This window comes from Protopterus annectens, chromosome 2.part2 (genome assembly GCF_019279795.1).
Source record: "Protopterus annectens isolate FY-2018-M chromosome 2.part2, PAN1.0, whole genome shotgun sequence".
In the NCBI taxonomy this organism is placed as follows: Eukaryota; Metazoa; Chordata; order Ceratodontiformes; family Protopteridae; genus Protopterus; species Protopterus annectens.
The window spans coordinates 591,821,771-591,846,989 of NC_056730.1; the positions used below are offsets into that span (position 1 = coordinate 591,821,771).

General features: G+C 43.2%; 1 protein-coding gene across 1 annotated transcript in view; it reads right to left on the reverse strand.

Annotated features, from left to right (window-relative positions):
* PRADC1 (protease associated domain containing 1) overlaps positions 1-25,219 on the reverse strand; it is a 400,772-nt gene that overhangs the window by 291,741 nt on the left and 83,812 nt on the right. The window contains exon 2 of the mRNA XM_044064042.1: positions 3,346-3,446. Coding sequence (XP_043919977.1) covers positions 3,346-3,446 — 101 coding nt within the window. The remainder of the gene's footprint in view (positions 1-3,345; positions 3,447-25,219) is intronic.

The following is a 25,219-nucleotide window of genomic DNA, read 5'->3' on the forward strand; positions in this document are numbered from 1 at the left end:
AAAGGATGAAGGTAAAATGTATACACATTACATACCTCAACCTAGCCAAAGCTTTTGACACAATCCCCCACTCAGACATAGTAGAAAAACTAAATAAAAACTGGGAATAAACCCCTATGTCATCCACTGGATTCAAAAGTTCATAAATGTATACAAGGCTAGCGGCCACTAGTGCCCTTAAAAGCCTAGCCGTGCAACCCAAATATGACCTGCAAATTTGATTAATATCTGATTTACAGGGGGTGATTTACTGACTGCCTTTGTCCATCAGAGACACAGGGGCCAGAACAGGGGTGAATTTCCGATTACCCATCCATGGGTCCCCTTCACATAAACAAAATCCCACTTACCTGACTTTCATAACATCGAGCTAAGAACACCAAAAGTCCACAACACCGACCGCATGAACACAAAGGTAAGTAACTGCTTGGCCAGCATGTTGACCTTTGCCCCTGACCTCCATGGTAGTGAGATCTTGAAGCTAGTATATTTAGTTAGAGGGGGCCCGCAGTCCCTCACATAGGGGGGTGGGGGTTGATGCCCCCCCCCACACACACACACATATGGTGTGTTTTCTTGGCTTCCATTTCAGTTTGTTTGTTGAGTTGGCCAACAGGCTACTTATCTTTAGTTAAAAGTTGGTGTTCCGAGCGGTTGGTGTTATGGATTTTCATGTTCTCGGCCTGATGTTATGAAAATCGGGTAAGTGGGATTTCATTTATATGAAGTAGATCCCCATCCATTGGTCCAGGATGCTCTTAAATAGGGATAGGGAGGAACTCTGGCTGACTAAGTCTGCAGATGATTCCAAGCAAGGAGCAGTCATTAAATCTCAAAATGACTCAGCCATCCTGTAGGAAGATTTGACCCAAACAAATAACTGGTAACAGTATCATGGACCAACTATATGTTATTGTATACCTTTGGAAGTTGTCTACCCCAGGGAACTACTACATTGACAATATACTCCTTAGAGTTGACCTAGATGTTTGAGATTTGGGAACTTATGTGGACAGTGACCTAACTTTTAACTAATGGGTCCACTGTAAAAAAGTCCTTCTATATTGTACAGCTTATAAAAAAAGGGATTGCGTCTAGATCTAGTAATGTCATCACCCCCCTTTACTCAGCCCTCTTTAAGCTAATCATCAAGTATAATGCCCCCTTTAGAATGCATCTGTCTAGACTTATGTAACAACTGGAAAGCTCACAGAGCTACCTTACTAAAAGGATACAAGGTGTAAACAATATGTTCTACACAGACAAACTCAAAGCCCTGTCACTCCACCTGGTATCCTACAGACTAAGTGATGACCTGTGTCTGGCATCCAAGATATCCTCTGATCACATAAAGATGGGCTTTACTGTAAATCAGCAAGTCACATGGCATCAGAACTACTCAGACCACGGATCCGTACCTCTTCTGCAACATCAACAGAAAGGTTTGGAGGGAAAGGTATGTATCGCAGAAGATAACACTGCTCTGGAACAGACTCTTCATCCATGTAAAACAAAACTCATTGCTATCTATATTCAAATGCAACCTGGATCTATGAATGGGTAATAGAAAACTTACCTTAGGACTGCACCCAAGCTACTAATAAACAGAGGCAGCTCCTAAATGCTTTATCTCATGCACACCTCCCCCTATATTATCTATGGCATGATCCCAATTATTCTCACTAGAGATATATATAATTATCAACCACAGGATGGGCAAGGTCAATCTAACATTAAACAGGGCAGGCTAATTCAAGCACCAAAAGGGAAATTGGCCAGGCTTAAAATGGCCTGCAACGGCAGCTAGTCACGTACTTACCTATGAATCTAAAAATTTAGGAATAAACATGGGACAGTCTATGTCCTGTTTTACTTGATCTAACACAAAACACAGCAACAAACCTGTGGAGAAGCCAGGCACCATGCTGCATTACAGGAGACTAAAAGGTTGTAGTTTTAATTGCTGACAGGTCCTAATGGCCTTAGTCCAATATTTATGAAGGTTGAACATCCTCTTTCCAAACCAAAGCTTACGTAACTTCAAAAAGTTTAAATAATGTTGCTATGGCTGGACAACTGATATAATATGTAGTTTAAATATACAAAGAGAAGTGATAGGACTCCACCATGTCCCTAATAAGATACCCTACAAAAGTGACCAGTTACTCAATAGAAACTGGATTTTGTTCTCAATTTGCAGGAATAACAGACCTGGAAATGTAAAAGTCATAGGGACTGAAATCTTAATATCATAGTTTGAACAAGGTCTCCCTACTTTATGCAATGTCTCCTTAAGAAACTTTAGGGCCTTGTAGATCCTGCTCATTAGGACTTGCAACATTTATACTCCTTGCCACATACACAGGATCATGAGTACAGCCTTCTTGGCTTGGCTAGATGGTTATCATTTTCTGAGAGCACACCTCAGTCTGTAGATGGTAGTCTACAAACTACAATTTCTTCAGCATACTAACCTCTGTGCATGCCAGTCCAAAATGTTTCTTGACTACCATCCTTCCTTGGCAGGCCAAACTTTTTGTTGGAAATAAACATTGTTCCTTTGGTTACTCTGAAATGGAATCCTTCTCAGACATTTTAAAATCAGACTTAAGATAAATGGTTTGCATCCACTGGCCCCTCCAAAAGAGATGATCTTCCTAACAAAATCGGTCAAGATACTGATGAGAGAATTTCAGACTTAAATTTCTCTTGAGACAAAATTATTACTTCACCGTAGTGAAAGGGTCAGATGTTACTGCTTCCCCACAATTAAACATTTCTTCTATACCCACCCTACTTTTCGTGCACATTTACAAATACAAAGAAAGTTACCAGGCCTTAAGCCCACAAAAACTACAGATGTTACCTTACTTCTAGCATCATTTCAGCTATTAAAAGTACAATGTTTCAGCAGTAAGCAAACAAAATTGAAAGTTTTTACAGCGGTATATCTTAGTTACAAAGGTCTGTATTAATAATATCGCCATTTTCCTTTTGCTCACTGTTATTAGTTTTGTTTGTTTATTAGTCTGTGTATCTGTTTTTGGCCTTTTAACCAACCGTTGCTGACGTCTACCTGATCCCCAACCAGCCCCTTCACTCTCCATCACCCTTATTACTAAGGAGGAGCCTGGCTAAATCCTGCTAGGAATCTGCAGTTGGGCTCTCCTTCTCAAGGGAGAGAATTACTTTGTGTCCTACTACCAATGAGACTGAAGGACACCTCCATTCCTTGTACTTTTTTTTTTTTTTTAATCAAGCAAGTTCGAATGGGGAATTATGACAGCCTTCAACTTTGGTTTAATAAAAAAAAAAAAAAAGCCAGAATATTAGCACTGTACTTACAAACACGCCACCAAAATCTTTTGCTTGAGTGGCAGTAAAAATGTAGCGAATGTCACCTGGGCTCAAGACATGGAAGTACAAATATTCATGGATATGAAGACCTGTAATAAAAAGTGGTTATACATTACTTTAAACAAAATGGGTTGCAGTGTTTCATTTTTATAGTGACTTCACTCTGTCAAACATAGGAACCAAAATAACCACTGTGAAAGAAAATAAACTGACAATTAATTTGGTGCAGATCATATATCAACTCATAATTATTTAAGCTGTCCAAAAGAAGGAATTCTGGGCTAGATTGTCATTTTAGTAAAATTCTCACAGTGGTCAGGAAATGTCTTGCTGCAGTTAGGGAATTTTACTGGCGTCTGCTCAGAAAAATAACCTCCAAGTACAGCAGCTGTAAAACTAAGAAACTGCACATTTTCAGTTAAAAGTAACAAAAGTACAGTCGACAGTTGCATGAGTATACTCATTATATAACAGCAGACATTCACATAATAAAGTTGCAGCTGCAAGAATTATAATGACTGGAATAAGCCACCAGGTGGATTGGGTTCCTATTACGTGATCGAAGTGTTGAAACTTCGAACATAATAAGGCTGAACCCTTATGTTCGAAGTTTCAATACTTCGAACACGTAAAATAAAAAAAATAAATAAATAAAAAACAGAAAAGAAAAAACAAAACTAACTGTTGTAAGCAGGAGGGCAAGCCCCCCTGCACCCCCCCACTCCCCGCTCTTTAAATATACCAACTCCAAGATCGCATTACAGTCCCTTTGCACACTGTAGCTCAATCTCGGAGTTGGTATATTTAAAGAGCAGGGGGTGTGGGGGGTGCAGCCACCCCATGGGTTGGGTGCGGGGGGGGCTTGCCCCCCTGCTTACAAAAAGAAGTTATGTACTCACCATAACGTTCCATCTGAGTAGGTACTTCATTTGTCTGCAACCTGTGGGTATTGGATCTAAGGCCAAATCCCATGGAGGCGCCACCACTTTCACTGGAGGCTTCAAGAGGAAAACGCCCCGTAAGAAGGTTTTACATAATTTTGTAGAAGCCAAAGATCCTAGTCCGTCTCCCACATGGAAATGGGAGATGGCTGCCTACCCATAATCCCCTGCTATGTGCTACATTACCTCAGATCTAATTTTTTTGCCTCTTACACAACTCCTACCCTTGACAGACGAAATAACACTAGGTAAACTGTCCTAAAGCAGAACAAGATCTCTTTGGTGATCAGGAATCCCGAAAGGTTTGGGGGATGGCGGGGGGGGGGGTCGGTTGCAGACAAATGAAGTACCTACTCAGATGGAACGTTATGGTGAGTACATAACTTCTTTATCTGAAGTAGTTACTTCATTTGCTCTGCAACCTGTGGGACAGAGTCCCCAGCTACCTAGGGAGAAACCCTGGGCGGCCTATGGAAGGATATTCCGAAGCACCGCAGAGCCAAAGGAAGCCCTACCTCTCGATACCATATCCAACTTATAATGAGAAATAAACGTATGTGAAGAGGACCAGGTAGCTGCAAAGCATATGTCATCCAAGGGGATCCTACACCAGAAGGCTGCAGAGGTGGCCACAGCCCTCGTAGAGTGAGCGCGAATTCCCGTAGGAACCAGTTTGCCTGCAGATAAGTACCCGTGGACTATGCATTGACAAATCCAATTTGCTACAGTCACTTTGGAAATGGCCTTACCCATGGCCGATTTAGCAAATGACATGAACAACTGGTCCGACTTGCGAAAATCCTTAGTCCTGTGCAGGTAGAAACGCAGTTGTCTGTGCACATCCAATTTATGCAATGTGTATTCTCCCTTATTCTGAAAGTTTGGGAAGAACACGGGTAAGTTTGTTGATTGATTGATATTTGACTCCGAAGCCACCTTAGGTAAGAACGACGGATTAGTCCTGAGGAACACTCTATCCTTATGAAAAATGAGATAAGGATGCTTCATACATAAGGCTTGAAGTTCTGACACCATTTTGGCTGAAGTAATGGCCACCAAAAAGGCTGTTTTCCAGGACAAGAACTTTAATGGAATCGAAGCCGTGGGTTCAAAGGGTGGGCCTGTCAAGGCTTGTAAGACTAAGGCCAAATCCCATGGAGGCACCACCACTTTCACCGGAGGCTTCAAGAGGAAAACGCCCCGTAAGAAGGTTTTACATAATTTTGTAGAAGCCAAAGATCCTAGTCTGTCTCCAACATGGAAATGGGAGATGGCTGCCAATTGCACCTTAACTGTTGAAGCACTTGCTCCTTGTCGGAATATCAGAGACAGGAAGTCTAGAATAGTAGGAATAGGAACTGTAAATGGATCCAGGCCTCCTATCTTTAGCCCAGACAGAGAAACGTTTCCATTTGCTGTAGTAAATCTTCCTAGTAGTCGGCTTATGTGCTGCGACTAGAATGGCCTTAACAGGAGATGAGATACCGGGAGTCCTAGCCATCAGTGGAACTGGAGCAACCAAGCCGCAAGCTTGAGGTTCACCAGGTTTGGGGGTTGTAATCCCGCCGGATGTGAAATCAGGTCTGGAATGGGATCCAGTATCCATGGCGGAGATACACTGCGAGACCGCAGGTACGGGAACCAGATCTGGCGAGGCCAGAATGGGGCTATGAGGATAACTCTGCTCCCCAACCGACGGGCTTTCTGTATGAACTTGGTCATGAGCGGAAGGGGTGGATAGGCATAAAGTAGACCGAACGGCCAAGCATGGACTAGAGCGTCTCTGGGATTCTCCCCTTCGGGGGGAAGTACTCGCTGCATTTTGTGTTTAAGGGAGAAGCAAAAAGATCGCAGCAAGGCCAACCCCATTTGCGGAAGATCTGCTTCGCAACTGATGGATTGAGAGACCACTCGTACAGAGTGAGAATCACTCTGCTCAGTTTGTCCGCCAAAATGTTGGACCGACCCAGAATGTGCGTTGCTACCAGAAAGCGGTTGGTGGATATCGCCCATTCCCACACTCTCATAGCCTCCCAGCAAAGTGGGTAGGACCTGGTTCCTCCTTGCTTGTTTATGTACCAGTCAACTGACATGTTGTCTGTCTGGATTGCATTAGTCCCCAGAGGTAGAAGGTTGTGGAGAGCTTGCAACGCTAGAAGCACCGCCCTCATCTCTAGGACATTAATATGCAAAGCAGTCTCCAGGGGAGTCCACGTGCCTTGGACGGTTCTGCCCGAACAATGCCCCCCCACCCGAGGCGAGAAGCGTCCGTCGTCAGCGTGGCTTGGGGGGGAGGGACAACAAAAGGCCTCCCTTCCTTCAGCTCTGGGGCGTGGAGCCACCAAAAAAGGGAGTGCCTGCAAACTCTGCTCAGAGGAATCGGAGTATTCAACGGATGGAGTAGCAGGGACCACTGAACTTGAAGGGTCCACTGCAGAATCCTCATTCGCAGACGCGCGTGAAGGGTGAGACTGATCGCTGCTGCCATAGATCCTAGTGCCTTCAGAACTAATTCCGCCTCCGGGACCGGGCTTTGAAGAAGAATTAGCACCTGACACGACAAGCTGTTTATCCTGTCCGCAGTTAGCATAGCTCAAGAAATGCGGGTATCTAACTTGACCCCTATGAACTCCAGGACCTGTACGGGGCAAAGAGAGGATTTCTGGAGGTTTACAGAGATGCCTAAGCTCTGGGCAAGGTTCAGAGCATAATCTCTTGCCATGCAGAGCCGATGCCTGTTGGTGGCGGTAAGGAGCCAGTCGTCTAGGTACGGGAAGACCTGAATGCCCTGAAGTCTCAGGTGGGCTGCAACCACTGCCATGACCTTGGTGAACACCCTGGGGGTTGAGGTGAGGCCGAACGGGAGAACCCTGAACTGGTAATGACTGGCTCCCAGCCGGAAGCGGAGAAACCTTCTGGATCGTCTGTCCATCAAGATGTGGTAGCACGCATCCTTGAGGTCTATCGAGCACATCCAGTCGTTCTGCCGCAGAAGGGGGAGAATAGATTGGAGGGTGATCATCCAGAATTTTTCTTTGGGAATGAACAGGTTCAAAGCGGAGAGGTCTAGAATAGATCTTAGGTCCCCCGTCGTTTTTGGCACTAAAAAGAACCTGGAGTAATAACCCGATCTGGACTGGTCAGGGGGGATGGGCTGGATGGCTCTTTTTTCTAGCAACTTCAGGATTTCTGAAGCTGCTGCCTCCCTTCGATCGGGTGGAACATCGGGGAGGTGTCTGGTCGAGGGAGGGTGGTGTATGAAGGGGATGGTATAACCTCTGGATATGATGCGGAGCACCCATCGATCTGTTGTAATGGACTCCCAGTTTGACAGGTGCTCCGACAACCGCCCCCCGACTACCTCCAGAGAGGGACAGCCGGGTAAGCCCTCAGGGCTGCTGCGCGGGTCTATCCGGGAAGGGCTCCCTGGACCCGAAGTTACGCGGTCCCCCTCTGCCTCTGGGCCGGCGTCCTCCTTGTCCTCCTCTGCCTCTAGAGGACGAGGGGTCCAAAGCCAGATGGGATTGCTGGGACTTATGGAACCACAGCTTCTTTTGTCCCCTCTGATTCCTAGAAAAGGTTCGTTGGGGATTAGAGAAGCGGACCCCGATGGCAGACAGCATCTTCCCATCCTTCTCGCTTTGGGCCAGCGTCTCGTGAACGGTCTTGCCGAAGAGCGAAGATCCGTCAAAGGGTGCATTTGCGAAGGACGCCTTGAAGGGATCCGTGAAATCGCAAAGGCGGAGCCAGGATTGACGTCGCAACATGACCCTGGCTCCGCTGGCCCTAGCAGCTCCCTCCGTGGCATGGGAGAGTAGACGCATGGACGTGTTAGAGATGGATTTCAGAGTGGCCATACGAGTCGAGAAAACGTTTTTGTCCTCGACCGAAATGGACTCCGGGAGGGCTGCAGCGTATTCCTTAATTAAGTCTCGTTGCAGCCTAATGGTATGTGCCATATAGTTCTGCGCCCTTACAGAAAAGGTCACTGAACTAAACATCCGCTTCCCAATGCGGTCCAGTGCCCGAGATTCCTTATCTGGCGGGTGAATCGAAGAACTCTCCTGCGTGAGTTCTCTCTTGGTGGCAGCCGCCACCAGCATGGCATCCACGGGGGTTCCCTTGGCCCAAGACAATCTATCCACTGGGGGGCTAAGGATCTTGTCGGGTCACTACGGGATAGGCTCCACGGTGTCGGGCTCCTTCCACGCCCTGGTAGTAATGAGGTCTACCAGGGGGTCAGCCGGGGGGGACACCCAGGAGGTAGAAGGGCCTGCCTCAAATGCATCCAGGAACACGGATTCATCCACGGAAGGTTTTTGGGCAGACCACCCCCCTCTAATACGCAACATTTCCATGATGTCTCCAAAGGAGACATCCTCGGGGGGTGACCTTGGGGAACCTTCCCCTTCATCTAAATCCGTGTCGGTTGTAACGGACTCGAGGGAGTCCAGGTGCCTCCTCTTGCACCGATGTTTTCGAGGGACCTCCTCGGTGGGACTGTCCGAAGAGGGCTCGTCAACGGGGTCCTGTTCCTCTAAGGGAACGAAGCGACCGGAGCTATCGGTGCCGACGAATCCCCGGTTCCAAAAGGGCCCTGATCCAATAACTCCAAGACCCGAAAACGGGTCGGAGAAGGAGTAATCGGAGCAAATATGGGGGCCGCGCTCCCCCCAGAGGGTGGGGCAAGAACACCCCCATCTGCATTTGGGTCTGGATGAATCGGTGCATCATCCGATCCATATCTGCTTCAGTGAGGCTTCTGGTTGATCTTGAAGAAGTCGTCGAGGCGGGCCGGGAGGGTCGCCACGACGACCTCAAGGGAGACCGATCCTCCTCCTCCAGCTCCGGAGAAAAACGAGGTGAACGGAGCCCAGAGGGGGAGGATCCGTAGACCCTCGAGGGAGACCTAGCCATCTTAGACGGCGGGGCTGAGGGATGAGTCTCAGCCCGCCTTTTGTGGGACTTATGTCCCTTGTCCTTGTGTCTTTTCTCCACCGTAGTGGAGGTACCTGAATCCCCCGAACTCAAAACCAAAGAGGGAGGTTGAGTCCCAGGTTGAGTCGGGGGCACAGAAGGCACGAGGGCTGCCGAGATAGCCTGTGCCTGAGAGGGGGAGGAAGAAGAAGCCGATTCCTGAGGCAACAAGCCTGCCAGGATCAGCTTGTTCTTCCTGTCCCTAATAGCTCAGGGATTAAAGGCCGTGCAGATTGTGCAGGCCAATGACAAGTGGGCCGCCCCCAAGCATAAAACGCACTGAGTGTGGCCATCCGCCGGCGAAAGCTTATGGCCACACTCAGTACATTTTGAGAACACCGCCTTCAGCCCTTCAGCCATAACACCACTCACACCAAAACACACCCAAACACTAAGAGGGGGGAGGGTGAAAGGCGGGAACTAACAGAAAACTAGTTAGAAAAGGGGAACAAAGGTATCTAACTAACTACACTATCGATAACTAACCCAGAAAAAACTACACACACTCACACAAGAAAAAGATTTTTTTTTTTTACAGAAAAAAGAAAAAGGTTCAATCTCACCAAAAAGCCAAGGAGCTTTTCAAAAGTAGCTGCTTCAGCCGCGGCAAAAAATGATCTGAGGTAATGTAGCACATAGCAGGGGATTATGGGTAGGGGGAGGAGCTAGGAGCTCGGATCTTGTAGCTTGGAAAGCTGCCGGCTCGGATCCGAGATCGGATCCGATACCCACAGGTTGCAGAGCAAATGAAGTAACTACTTCAGATCAGTTAGTTATGTTTTTTCTTTTTTTTTTTTTTATTTTACATATTCGAACTTTTACAAGTTCGACATATGGTTTTGACCATATGGCGTTCGAACTTGTAAAAGTTTGACTACGTAATATGAACCCGGTAGATTTGTCTGGACATCTCCATGAGTATCAGAACTTGCAGTTCTGAGTAGCAGCTGTTAGGTAGAGTCTGCCTATAAAACAGACTGCACCTCTTGCTTTCTTGCTTTTCTGAATAAAGTCCAAGAGATAACAACACATTGCTGTGAGGAAGGACCAAAGGGGAAAAGCCGCCCAAAAGCCTACACTATATGCCTATTAAAGGTCTAACAACAGCAAGCAATACCTTAGAAAATGTGGAAGATAACACATGGATGAGAACTAATTAATTTAAAGAATGCTGAACAAACAACTGTAAAGTGTAAAAATATCTATTTTTATTTATTTATTTAACATTTGTTTACTGGGAAAGTCTGACTGGGACAAAGCCCATTTTCATCAGAAACCTGGGGAGAAACGTTCCAGATGCATGTCTTTGGAAAATATAGTACAGTCAGCAAAAAAAAGTCTCTATCAAAGCTTACTACATTGAGAGACCACTAAATTCATAAGGTGAACAACAGAACCCAAAAGTTTTAAGAGCCCAGTCTATTGCAATAATTCTCTTTTTTCTTCTTTTAGCTTCCGCTGCTTGCCGATCATTATCCCCCTCTGACAGATGGCCCACTCGTTCAGTGTGAATTTGGCTATTTTAATACAAGTTTGCTCTAGCTTTGCCAGATGTGTAGTTTGCAGGTTTGTGAGAATGGGAGGAGTCAAACAGCAGAGTACAAAGCAGATGACAGTGAGCTGTTGGAATTAAGCCAGTGCAATATGATTTCACTCCATAAATGAGTCCTAACTTCTGTTTGGATTTGTGAATCAAGTGCTGGTCAAGTTGATCAAATTTCATCGGTCACTCCCAGAAGCTTGATGTTTTCTACATTTTCTATGTCAGTTTGATTATCATTGTTACAGAGGACAGCAAAGTCTAATATGGAGGCATTTTTGGTAAGTGAATTCATGAACACTATAGCTTTAAGCTTCTGCAACACTTACCAGGCACCTGGAGTTGGTTAAACAAATATCTGACAGAAAAATGAGACGGGTGAATAATTAGCACCTTGTATAATATGGGCTGGATGTGTGTCAGTGTGCATTTCATTAACAAGTTTGCCGAAAATGTAAGGATCTGACACAGAGATGTGGGGGACTCGTATATCACTGGGTACTGGATCTGAGACAGTATTTGACCAACAAACAGTATATATCCAGAAAATCAGTTTTTAAACTACTTTATTGTGGTAGGAGTGAGGCCAAGCTAAAACAGTAGAGTGTTGAGGATGGGAGGTGACATGGTATAAAAGGCCTTTGAATGGTCTGTAAAGAGGAACCCACAGTTTTGCCTGTTGAGTCTGATGTGGGCACAGTCTATGACTGTTAATAAAGCATTCTCATTTACACTTGATGCTTAAGATAAGATATTTTGATTCAGATACTCAATGGTTTGTGCATGCACCCTTTCCATACTTTTGAAAGGGGGGAATAAGTAAAACAGTTGCTCTATAGTTAGCCATTTTTTTAGACTAGGTAAACCCATTGGTCACCGATAGGCCATACTCAATAAGGTTATCTTTCCTGTTAGGTCTCCTTCCTGCAGGTCATGAAGCAGGAAAATTGCATGAATTTCAGCTACTGTCAGCTCCTACTGCTGGGCTGTGGCAGCGGACAGGCTAGAGACTGCTTCACTGGGGTGGGATTCTGACCAGGCAGGTAGATCAGCTGTGTCAGTAGGTGCAGGAGGAGATTGACAGGGAGTTGGCAAGCTGGGTGGCTGCTGCTATGCTCCTCCTGGAGTGCAAAGCAAATGAACTCAACCAGCATGCTCCTGTCATCAGGCCACCTCAGCAAGGTGCGACCCCTTACACTGGCCAACATGAACTATCTGTGCCATCATCTGAATATAGCTGATATCCCTCTAGGATCACCAGCAGCCATCAATCTGCCCATTCTCTATCCCCAGCCTTACTGTGCCACTACTTCTCCCCATTACCATTTATCCACCCTCCGTTCAGCATTTGTCTCCTCTTCCTAGTGAATGCCCATCAAATCAAGTTTTGTCTGTATTGTTTTGTGTTTGTGTATGTGCCATTGCTGCCTAACCTTGTCCACTTTTCCTACATATGTTTCCCTATCACCCTTCACATCCTCTCTTCTTGTCAATATATACACACAATAGGGTACCTACCTTCCCCCCAAAAATGTACTTTTCCTTCCCTCACTCTGGTTTTCCCTTATGCTTCCCTTGGGTATGTACCACTGCTTGTTATATTTCCTACTGGCAATTGTCTTATACTCATCATTCACTCCCTTTCATGGAACCAGTGAGAGTCCAGGTGACTGGACTCCTGGCAGCAAGTGTTTTCAGTGTGCTGCAACTTAGCTATATGCAAAGCTTGCTGACAACCTGCTTCAGCATGAATCAGCTGCTACCTTCAGCTATCTCGAGATCTGCGCTAACCAGTGAGAGGCAACAACATTGCTCCACAGTGTACTGCTTCCTTTGCTCCTCTTTGGGTGTGGATTTTTACCTTTATTGCAGTTTACACACTAGTACACAGTTAGCTACTCAGTTGCACAGATTGTTGCTGCTGCATAGTCATGTCAACTTTAAATCAAGTGTATTGCTGCTAAGTGGCATAAGCCTTGCTTGGCCACATAGTGCATGTGTAGGATTCCCTGTCATAGTCTCCACTGGCAAAGTAATTGAGTTTGGCTTTACTGTTAGATTAAAAGTGATGGGTTCCATGGCTATTTATTACACAAAGTATTAACCTGGAGGGGAAAAATAGCCTAAGTTTATCAGTATGATATCCAAAACACTGCTGTCCACAGCTAGATTTGTTGTTGGTTATTTGTTCCAAAGTATGTTGATGAATATAGCCAATTCATTTACATTCCTATTAATGTTAACATCTTAGAATTTAGTAAGGAAACCCTCAAACTATATAGAGGACACACACTGTGTGCTTTGAATTCCTATAACATCATATTCAGTAACTCTGGTATTCAGGAATAAAAATGATTCAGCAGCAAGGATTTCTCAACAATAATATTGGTCCAGACTTCCAAGATGGACACACACACCAATCAACAGGTTAATTTCAACTCTCCCCATATAAAAAAGAAAATGAGAAATAAGAGCTACTAATTCCACCAGCTTGAGCAAAATTCATTTACTGGCTAGTAAGTACACTGCCTGGTGCCAGCAAAGAAGAAATTTAGAGAACATGAAGGAGAATCGACTAGAAAAGGTGAAGAGAAAACACTGACTGAGAATAATCTTGCAGCTTTTCAGTAAAAAGCAGCTCAAGATTTGGTACAACAGATGTGTTCCGGTAAATTACAGGAAAATGTAAATCAAATGTACACATGACACACTGAAGGAGTATATCAACTCAAATAACAAAAGGCTGGAAAAACAGAAGACACTTTAACTAGCTATTCAGATGAATTGATAAAACTGTAAAAATCAGAGAATGAAATGAAAAAAGGCTGTCTGAGTATCTCAAGAAGAGCTGTTTAAAAAACGGTAAAGTTAGACGACAGAGTGTGCAAAGAAAACCAGAGATTTCTGTACCAGACAAACTGGAAGGAACAAACTGCAGGAATTTTATGAAACCACAAATAAGCAACCGGACTGGTATTTGGCAGCAGGATTTGTTAACTGAAAAGGCAAATCAAGTTTTTGCTCCAAAGAAAGCAGCCAAGACCTGGATCAGTAATAATGCATCAGACCAGCAGAAAGAACTGATACTGAAAAAAATATGAAAGAAGGGAAAAGTACAAAAAATGGGACAGCAGAGGTTTTTTTTTTTTTTTTTTGTGGAAAATGATTATTCACTGTCCACCAGGCAGAAGAGAAGCAAATTTATCTAAGCAATGACAATAAAGCTCACAGAAAGACTTTGCCAGTGAAACCTTTTTCAATGCTCCTACAGGAAATGCTTGAGAGATGGAACAAAGCAGAGGAGCTGACTAAAAGAACTGTGAGCACCTTGGACTTGAAATTGAGTCTGGTGTTGGGAAATGGAGATGAAGAGGAAGAAGATGAGCAACACTGAAATTATTGAATAAATGTGAAACTATAAAGCATCAAGCAAATTGTGAAATATTGCTTTGCAAGAAAACTTGGTCGAGAAATACTGGACTTTTGTTGGCTCTGTTAAACCTGTGGGTGGACTATAAAGAACGTACCCCACTTTATGCCATTAATGTTTCAGGTTAAACTTCATTTTTTTTTGAAGATGTGCATAGTTCTGTGTGTTTAAGTTTGCATGTTGTAGGGGTGTTCTGAATGTTTTAGTGTTTTCATTAAAACAAAAAGTGTTGCAAAATGTGACATAGGTTTAAATAATAAGAAACAACAATATAAAAGATCAGCCTGTCAAACACTAGTGTGTGCATATAACACAAATGTTGGAAATACACATTCAAAAAAGCTGTCATGTATAACAGTTGGGAGCAATAATAACTTATCATAATGGCTACTCTACCCATATTATCTTGGAACGTAAAAGGCATTATATTAAGAAATGCAGAGTGCAAATAATAATGCTGCAGAAGACATATTTGGAAAGAAATGAGCACATTAATTTGATAAAGAAAGAATTTCAGGATGGATATTCAGCAAAATATCAGGTATAAAGGAAACAGGATAAAGAGAATGTAAAGTAATTATACTCATTTCTAGATAATCTTCAATAGTGATAGAATAGGAAAAAAAGATAATAATGGTAGATTTGTGGTAGTAAGGGATTATTGGAGGATTACACTGGCATGTATTTATATTCCACCAAAAACTGCTATTACAGAGCTTAAGACAATTTTGGAAAAATAATCAGCTTTAAGAAGGGAATATTACTTGTAGGTGAGGATGTATGTGGGGACCTGCAAGGGAAAATGTAACAAAGAGGGTAGATTTCTGGGATTCCGGATATTGGTGCCTTTTTAGGCAAAGGCTCAATTCTAAACCTACCACCCTAGAACACAACTAAGGTAATGTAAATCTCAAAATGCAGCAAATTTCTCAAAATGCTGCCTCTTCGAGGCCCTTCTCATGGAGTGCTGTGCTGATGTCTGTGCTGTGACAAAACAGAGACCTGCCGGCTATCAGGTTTACCCACCCTCACATTCAGTTCGGCCCCAAAATCCCAAAATCCCAAAACAAAAGGAAGAAAGGAGGGTATCCATATTCATCCAGGACACCCACACACCCCAAGACTGGTGGCCGTGGCCGGAGAGCATCCATCCAGGTGCAATTAGGTGCATAAAACATGCTGCAATCAATTTCTGCAAATACAGGCCACCCCTCACAAAACTCAAACAGAACCTCACCCTTCCTGAAAAAACTGACTAAGGGATAAAATGCAAACAAACACCCAACTATACTAGGTGACTTCAATTACCTAATATAGACTAGGACACACTAAGCCCAAAAACCCCTAGCCCAAAAGTTCCTGGAATTCATAAACTCAAATGCCATGGAACAACTAGTCACCATCCCACATGAAATAAAAAGACCACAGTAAAGAACGGCAAGCAGTCTGTCTGACCCCACCCATAAACAAACAAACTCTCAACAGGGAGGGAGCTACTACAAGATAGAGCAAAATCCTTAAACTATAAAGTAAAAACTAAGAGCTCTCATAAAATCATCCAAAGCAAATTTTGAGAAAAAAATAGCTAAGACTCAAAAGAAAAATGAGATGATGTGATGATGTGAAGATTACTACTCCTACAGAACATGTGCAGGCACACTTCTCCCCCCCCCCCTCCCCCCCTATTATATCCAGATATCTATACCCCCCCCAAACTCTCCAGCAGAAGTGAGAACTGCTCTCTCAAAAAAAAAAAAACAGCAAGCATCCATGGGACTGGGTGTGTCCCGGCTGTGCTGCTCATGAACTCAATGGAGAATTAAACCCACAGCTAGGACAGCTGTTTAATCAAAAAAAGTCTTACTGGATCATTACCCAGGGGTGGCGCACTGCAACTGTGGTACCCAATATTTTCAAAAAAAACATCAGCTTAAAATGTCAACCCATACATCACAAGATGGGTTGCAAGACAAAGTTTGCAGATGACTGCAAAACTGCGCCATAGTAGAAAACACATCTGACACAGAATATCCTTCAGAAGGGTCTGGTGGCAATCCACTGAACAGAAGTTAGGAGGGAGGGGGGGGACCCAGGTTGATAGTGTCATGTCATTGACACCCATGTAGCTAAAGTAGTTAAGACCTTCTACATTGCCACCACCTCATGAAGAAGGGATTCTCATCTAGAAGGGGAGGTCATATAGTCCCTTTTACTCATCACCATCAGACCAATGATTGAGTACAATATGTCAAACCCATTTTGATGAATATGCTTCACTCAAAAAAATCTAGATCCATCAGAGCCACAATCGCTGGCCTTGTTCAAGAGAATCTTGACCAATGGATGGGAGAAAATATTTCATATGGAAGACATGAATTCAGTAGTAAGAACTGGAAGAGAATTTACAGATTATTCCCCAAGGTACTCAGCTAGACTACATAGGAATTATGTTTCACAGGAACAAGTGCATCTGATTGAAAGCTTTGACATACACCCAATAACTGTTTCAGATCATGCACCAATAAAAACTAAGATAAAAACTCAGAGTAATTAAGTAAATGAGACACTGGTGTTTTCCCAGCTACCTGTTAAAAAGAGGAATTTAAGGAATGAGCAATGTAAATTATTCAATAGTTATTAGTGAATAAAATTAGGGAATAAATAAATTCCTTCAGAAATTATAGCTAGTGATGGGAATAAAATGAAAATTAAGTTTAAAAAACAGTAAAAAAGAAAGATATGGGGTGGCCTAATGGTTAAGGTGTTTGCCTTACAAACACAAGATGCAGAGTTTGAGTCTCACAAGGGATAATTGGCTAGGCTTAAAATGGCTCGCAAGGGCAGTTAGCTTAGTACTAATCTATGAACCTATGAACCTAAGTAATCGAAATTATATATGGAGGCTGACAAGGATTAAAGTATCACAGATTAAGGAGTCTCACAGATCAAGAAGAGATGCAACTGCAGAGTGCTAATGAGAAAATAAGGGAGTATATGGATAATGTAATGGGAACAGGAAAAAAATATTAAAGTAAATGTAAGCTCTTTTTATATTCTGTAATTCTGAGTGCTCAGAGATTTATTTCAGTGTACTCTTAACTGCAATGTCTTTCCTGTTATTGTACCAGAGAGCAAAGCAGCTAGCATATGTTTCCTGTCTGTCTAAGGGCAAATTCTATAGCTATGTGGACTACTTCAAAGCAGTACTAGATAAACAACTTAAAAATGTCAAATGAGAAAAAGAAAGAGTTGAAGGAATTTATCAGAGAGGGGAAGAGAGCAAGGGATACACTGGATAAGCTGATCCTTCCACTAGAACAAAGATGTTTAGGATTACCCGATTTGAATGGATAGTTTAGAGCTACACAGTTAAGGCTCATATACATAACATAAGCAGAAAGTTACAATTCACAGTGGAAAGGGGTGATGGTGAAGCGGGGGGGGGGTATTTTGGATGTACATCCTTAAGAAGAATAAAGTACAGTTGTGTACACTTACCATAAATGTAGATGTTCAAGTGTATTCACTGTTGCAGTCATTACATTTGGGTTATCCTGCTGGCAAGTTTCCCTCAATTGGCCTGAATTCCAAAGTCTTGGGTCCTGCGTCGGTTGCTGTCACCTCTTCCCTGACGTCTGGTTGTCAGGGGTATAAAAGATGCAGCCGACGCCATTTTATTTAGTTTTTCTTGCCCCAGATGTCAGGTGCCCCCAAAAAGGTAAGCTAAAATTATGTAAGTAAAACATACATGCACCAAAATAAGCTTTATCTTCATCTATAAGCAAATACACTACCTAGGTTGTATAGATAAGAGAAGTAAAGATAAGTTCCAGCAAAAATAAGGGGGATGGCGGGAGGGTAACCTGGACTGCAACAGTGAATACACTCGAACATCTACATTTATGGTAAGTGTACACAACTGTACTATGTTCTCAGTGTTTCACTGTTGAAGTCATTACATTTGGGTTGAGTCCCAAAGCTATGGTTGGGGGGCTGGAGCTAAACAGCATTAGGAGTGGCTATGAGGCCCTGCAGAACTGCAGTGGCAAAACCTGCCCTGGATTTACAGTAAAGAGGCAGATTGTAATGTTTTGTAAAGGTATGCACTGAACTCCTAGTAGCAGCCTCCAAAATGTATTTGGTTGGTACTCCCCTGAAAAAGGCTGCAGAAGTGGTTGCAGCTCTGGTTGAATGTGGCCTAATGCCCTTAGGCACTGGTTTGCCATGCTGTGAGTAGCAGAAACAAATGCAGTGACCTATCCACTTTGAAATAGTCTGCTTGGAGATAGCCTTTCCTTGTGATGCTGTGGCATATGCCACTAGTAATTGCTCTGTCTTTCTGAAAACTTTAGTTTTGTCCAAGTAGAATCTAAGTTGTCTGTGTACGTCCAAAGAATGCAGAATTTTCTCCCCCTTGTTCTGTGGATTTGGATAAAAGGTTGGCAAATTGTTTGGTTAAGGGCAACACTGGATACCACCTTAGGCATAAATGTAGGGTTTGTTCTCAGAGAGACCCTGTCTGGATAGAAAACGATAAAGGGTTCCACAGACATGAGAGCCTGTAGCTCTGAAACTCGTCTTGCAGAAGTTATTGCTAGCAGCAGGGCTGTTTTGCAAGATAAGAACTTTATGTCCGCAGTAGCAGCTGGTTCAAAAGGAGGTAAGGTGAATTTTTCCAAGACATAATTGAGGTCCCATGCAGGTATTGGCATTCTCCTTGGAGGCCTTAAGTTTTTGGCTCCTCTGAGGTACTGCCTTAATAAAGGATGAGAAAAGAGTGGTGGCTCTGTATTGTAATGAGCCGAAATGGCAGAGGCATGGATTTTAATTGATGAAAAAGATAGGCCTTTGTCCAGCATCTCAGTTAAATATTGCAAAATCTGAGGAATATTTGGGACAGCTGTATCAGTTCCTTGAGCTTGGTTCCAAGCACAAAATCTCTTCCATTTCCCAGCATAGGATTTTCTAGTACTAGGCCTTCTGGCTTCTAAAATGACATCCATCACAGCTTTACTGAGAGGTGTGGTTTGTATGACTACATTATCTGCCATGCTGCCAGGTTTAGGGTCCTGAGTTGGCTGTGCAGAATCTGACTGTTTTGCTGGGACAGTAGATGAGGTATTTGAGGTAAGGTCCAGGCTGGGCATTGGGACAAGTTTCTTAAGATCGGATACCAGTACTGGCGTGGCCAGTCTGGGGCAATCAGAATCATTTTTGGTTTCTCCTGCCTGACCTTTAGGAGTACCTTGGGGAGGAGAGGCAGTGGAGGAAAGGCATATACTGATAGGTTTGTCCAGTTGAAAGATAAGGCGTCCACTTTCCAAGCTTGTCTGTGATAAGTCCTTGTGCAGAATCTTTTTAGTTGATTGTTTTGAGGAGAGGCAAACAGATCTATGTCCAGGCGTCCCCAGTTCATTGTTATCATGCTGAAGACTTGTGGATCCAGGTGCCACTCGTGGGGATCCATGAGGTTTCTGCTTAGTTCGTCTGCCAGAGTATTTTCCTTTCCTGGCAGGAATTGTGCCTGCAGATGAACTTTGTAAGTCAATGCTGTGTCCCATAAAGCCATGGCTAGTCTGCACAGGGGGTAAGAATGAGTGCCCCCCTGCTTGTTTATGTACCACATGACCATGGTGTTGTCTGTCTTTATCAGTAGTTGTCCCGGATGAAGTAGGTCCTTGAAGGCTGTCAGGGCATTTTAAAAGCTAGCATCTCTTTCTGATTGTTATGTAGATGCTTTTGGTTTGTGGACCAGGTGCCCTGAATGCCTCTTCCTGCAATGTGTGCCCCCCAGGCATAATCTGATGCATCCGTCGTTAGGCACTGCCTGGCTGGGGGTAGTGAGAATAGCTGTCCCTTGTTTTGTTGACAAGCCTTTGCCCACCATCGAAATTCCTGTTGCAGGCAGGGAATTAGAGTAATCATTGTTTCCAGGCTGTGGCAATGCTGTGTCCAGACACTTTTTAGGTACCATTGAATTTTCCTCATATGCAGTCTTGCATATGGAATTAGTAAGATGCAGGATGCCATGAAGCCCAAAGCCTGCAGAAAATTTCTTGCAGATAACTGGGCCTTTGTTGCCATTTCCTTGAAAAAGGTAGTCAGTTGCCTTTGTTTGTCTGGAGTAAGATAAGCCATCTGGGCAGATGTATTTAAGCTTACACCCAGGATTATTATCTCTTGAGAGGGTACTAGTTTTGGTTTCTTTTTGTTGACTGTGTACCCTAGGCCTGTTAAAAGTCTTATCACAAAAGTCAGATGCTGTACTAGAATGTCCTTGTTCTCTGCTTGTTATGAGGCAGTCGTCCAAGTAAGGATATATTTGTATTCCTCTTTGTCTGCAGTAAGCAATTACTGGTGCCAGGCACTTTGTGAAGACCCTGGGCGCAGTAGATAAGCCAAAGGGCAGTGCAGAGAATTGGTAATGCTTTGAGCCAGCCTTGAAGACCCTGGGCGCAGTAGATAAGCCAAAGGGCAGTGCAGAGAATTGGTAATGCTTTGAGCCAGCCTTGAATCTGAGATATCTTCTGCATGATTGTCTGATTGGGACATGCAGGTATGCCTCTTTTAGGTCTAAAGTCAAGAGCCAAGTCTTGCTGCCCAGCATGGGTAGAAGCTGCTGTAAGGTCAACATCTTGAATTTTGGTATATTCAGGAAAGTGTTTAGAATAGATAGGTCCAGTATTGGTCTCCATGCTTTGTCCTTTCTGGGTACCAAGAACAGTCTTGAGTAAAATCCTTGTCCCTGCTCCTGCTGTGGTACTTGTTGAATATCCCTCATGTCCATGAGAGCTGCGACTTGTTTTAGAGCCTCTGCCCATTGATTTTTTGGCAGGTCTGGTCAACCGTTTGCCCTTGGCAGGGTATGGAAATGAAACTTGTAGCCTTGTGACACTATGTCTAGAACCCATTTGTCCTGGGTTATAATGTGCCAAATTTGAGAAAAAAGTGCTAGTTTTCCCCCTAAGGGTGCTGCCGGAAGATAACTGCTTGGCGCAGGCAGGGGGAAGTCATTGGGACTGTTTCCTATATGATTGTGATTTGTCCTCTCCACCTTTGGAGGTAGAAGCACTCCACTGCTTAGACCTGTAGGATCCTTGCGGCTGTGATCTGCCTCTAGGGCGTCTGGATCTGCTCCTTTGAGGTCTATCTGAGACTGGAAAGGACCAATTCTTTGTAGGCCAGTGTCTGCTAAATCTAGGTGGCTGTACCTGTAAAAAAATCCTTGACCGTTTGCATAGATTTAGCTTTATCCTCCATTTTCTTGAACACCTCTTCTGCCTTAACACCAAACAAGATATCATGTTGTAAAGGAGCATCTAATAATTTTTGCTTTAACATGGTCAGGCAGATTTTGTTCCTTTAACCAAGCATGCCTCCTAATGACAGAACCCGTAACAGCGGCCCTGCAGGTGGCCTCCAGAGAATCAAACCCACACTGCAAAGTATGCTTTCCAACTTGTTCAGCTGCATGCAATAAATCCTGCATTTCTTTGTTTTCTGCACATTCAGAATTTGCCATCATTTTCTGTTTAAGCAGTGTCACGATATATTGCTGATATCTGAGCATATGAAACTGAAAATTTAAGGCCCTTATAGCCAAAGTAGCAGATGTGTAAATCTTTTATCCCCATCTATCCAGAGCCCTGGAATCCCTGTCAGAGGGTGTAGGATTTTTTGCAGTAGAAGCCTTGACCCCTTTCAGACCCTGAGAAATAGTTTCTGGGTCTGCAGAAGGGTTTTTGAAAAGGAATTTATGAGAGTCAGGGACCCTGTAGTATCTGTCCAGCTTAACAGGAGCTGGAGGTAAAGAGTCAGGGGTCAGACTAGACTCCGAGAACACATCATCTACAATGCCCAACACAGGTGGAATAGCTAGAGGCCTGTGTTGAAGTAGTAAAAGGAAGTCTCTGAGCCTTTTCTTAGATTCTGAAAAATCTTGGCTCTACAATGTGGAAGTGCTCCCTCATGGTATGCAAGGTTTCCTCAAAAAGTAGTCCTCAGGAGGAGAAGCTGAAGGAATCGATTCTTCAGCATCAGAATCCTCATAGTGGGGAAGAGAACATTCCTGATCAGAAGAGGAATCAGAAGAAATGGAAACCTGATCTGAAGATTCATAGTCTATCTCTTGCCTAGGTCTCTTATCAGGAGGGGGATGGGAAACCCTGATCAAGGTAATTAAGTCTTCGGCCATTTTGAGCATCTGTTTTTGGGCATGGAGGCCTGTCCTTGTAACTGGTGAACTTGTTTCTTTGCCTTTAAAGGTGTCTTAGTCTTTGAAGTCGGTTTAATATATAATTGTTTAGGTCTGAATACACCCTCATAAGCTGATGCCTGCTCAGCGACTCTGGACCCATCTGAGTTAATAGTCTCCGAGGCTCCAATACCTTGAGTTTCCTGCGGCCTGGCTGACTCCACGTGGGAGTCGGTAGCGGCCTGCGACTCTAAAGTAGTGGGCGTCAGGGGCTGCGAAAGCGCCTCACTGAGAACCGGTGAACCGGCAACTTGCTTAGGAGAAGCTTCGTCGTCGGTTTTGGATCTCAGTTGCCTGTCCTTTTCTTTTTCTTTGCGTTTTTTTGTGAACTCCAGTAGTCGGATGGCTATCCATCGACACTGTATAATTAAATCTCCGCCCAAAATAGCTTAATGCAAAATCGTACCAACGCTTAATAGTGCATTGGTTAAATCTAGCACAAAACCGACAAATAGCAACGTCGTGGTCTGGGCCTAGGCAAGGAATACAGTAAGAATGAAAGTCCTTATGAGGTATTTGCTTCCCACAAGAAATACAATTATTAACTTTTTCTGACATCGGTCTGGAGCAAGAAAAAAGTTTCCCCAACGGGGTACTTAGCTTTTAATGAAGATTTCATATCTGAAACTCGAACACGAAAATCTCAGGAGTCGGACGACCGGCACTTGCAAACTGCTTCTGCTTCGGGCGCTGCGCAGCAAGAAAGACTGAATAAAATGGCATCGGCTGCATCTTTTATACCCCTGGCGACCTGACATCAGGGAAGAGGCGACAGCAACCGACGCAGGACCCAAGACTGGAATTCAGGCCGACTGATGGCAACCTGCCAGCAGGACACCCCAAATGTAATGACTGCAACAGTGAAAAATGAAGAACATCAGCAGCCATACATAATATTATATTCATAAAGTAGCAGAAAACATTCTAAGAACTAAGCCAATACAAGACTGGAGAAAGATTTTGCCGATAGGGATGACTGCAAGTAGGGGTACAGAGAATAGTCAAGTGACTGCAGGAATTTACTGGAGAAAACTGGTAAGGAACCAAGGCATTGGGAGCAAATAAGTTAACAAGGAAAGGTAATACAATGGCATAAGGCCAAGAAGACATTTGGACTGCAGGTTAGAGGCTGCCTTCCCTACTAGGATTTGATATTAGAGTATAAGCAAAGAGAAAGGGATAGGGGTATCCTAAGTGAAAGACCTGCTCTGGTAGAGTTTTTGGTTTAATCTAGAACAGATGGTGCTGCTAAAAATAGACAGCAGGGCATATGAAATGTTGGATGTTAACTACAAGAATAATCAGCGGAGGTTAGAAAAGATTGGGAAGAGAGATTGGATATGCAATTTACAAGGGAATAGTATGGCTTCCAACTATGCAATGATCTAGAAGGTTTAGGATTTTTGTTTGGAAGTGTTTGCATAGATATTTTTGTACCCCAAGAAAACTTCAAAGTTTTTTTTCCTCGGGTAGATGGCAAATGTTGGAGGTGTGATGGGGAAAAAGAGGGAACTGGGAGCATATGTTTTGGGAGTGTAATGAGTTGATAGATTAAAAAAAATCCCTACATAGTACTCTGTCAGAAATATTTTTATTTATTTATTTATTTATTTGCAGTTGGTTTACCAGGATAGTCCATTGGGCCAAAAGAACCCGTTTTCAATGGAGTCCTGGGGAGAAAAGCTCCAATACAGACAAATTAGGTACATACAAAATATTACAATAATAATTATACAGAGTAGAAGATAAAACATTTAAGCTCAAATTTCAAGAAGCATTCAAAACAATACAATCTGATGAGGATTAATGAGAAGTAAATAAGCTGAAACAGTAACGTGATATATGTTGCAGAGTAGTTATTCAGAAGGAAACATAAAATTACAATACACAGTAGTTATTCTGAGGGAACATAAGCTTTGTTAGGTAGAGTTAAGTATCATAAGCGTAAAGGAGGTTGAGATATCATCTATTTATGAGGGGTGGGAGCAAGAACAATCCCATTGGGACCTTAGATATGTATGAATAGATTTTTTGAACATGTACTGGTTAGAGGTGGTACGAATGGATGGCGGGAGTGATATTGGGTGAGCAAATGGGTGTAAATAAGGAAATGATTCTTTTGAGCTGGAACACTGAATCTTAATTGCCAAGATATATTAAGGCCTTGTTAAGTTTATTCTGGTGGCTGCCAAAAAAGCAATTACTAAAAATGGAAATCAAAGTCTAAAGCAACTGTATCTGAAGTACTGAATAGTATAACACAGGTAAAAGAACTAGAAGTGGCAATGTGCAGGAGGATGAGTGAGGTTTAAGGCAGGACAAGAATTGAGCAATTTATGTAATGTTGGACTGACGGCAGTTATAAAAAGAACATATGTGATGTATAATATATGCACCTGGAAACATGCTGATAATTTTTTTCTTTTATATTAATGTAGATTTACCTTTATCTTAACTGATAATTAACTAAAGGTGTTGAAAAAGAAGAGTAACTGAGTCCCAACCTACAGAGCCTATAACAACAAACATTCCCAGAAATACTATAGAGGTATAACAGATATTTCAGATATTTTAGGAAAACTTGTACAAAACAGAGGAATATATAAACCAATAAAAGGCACAAATGGAAATATTTATAGATGACTTAATTATGCCAATGTTAGAAGAAGATAAGGCTTAACCACAGCTAAGACAAGAAGAGATGAGATAAAACAATTCTG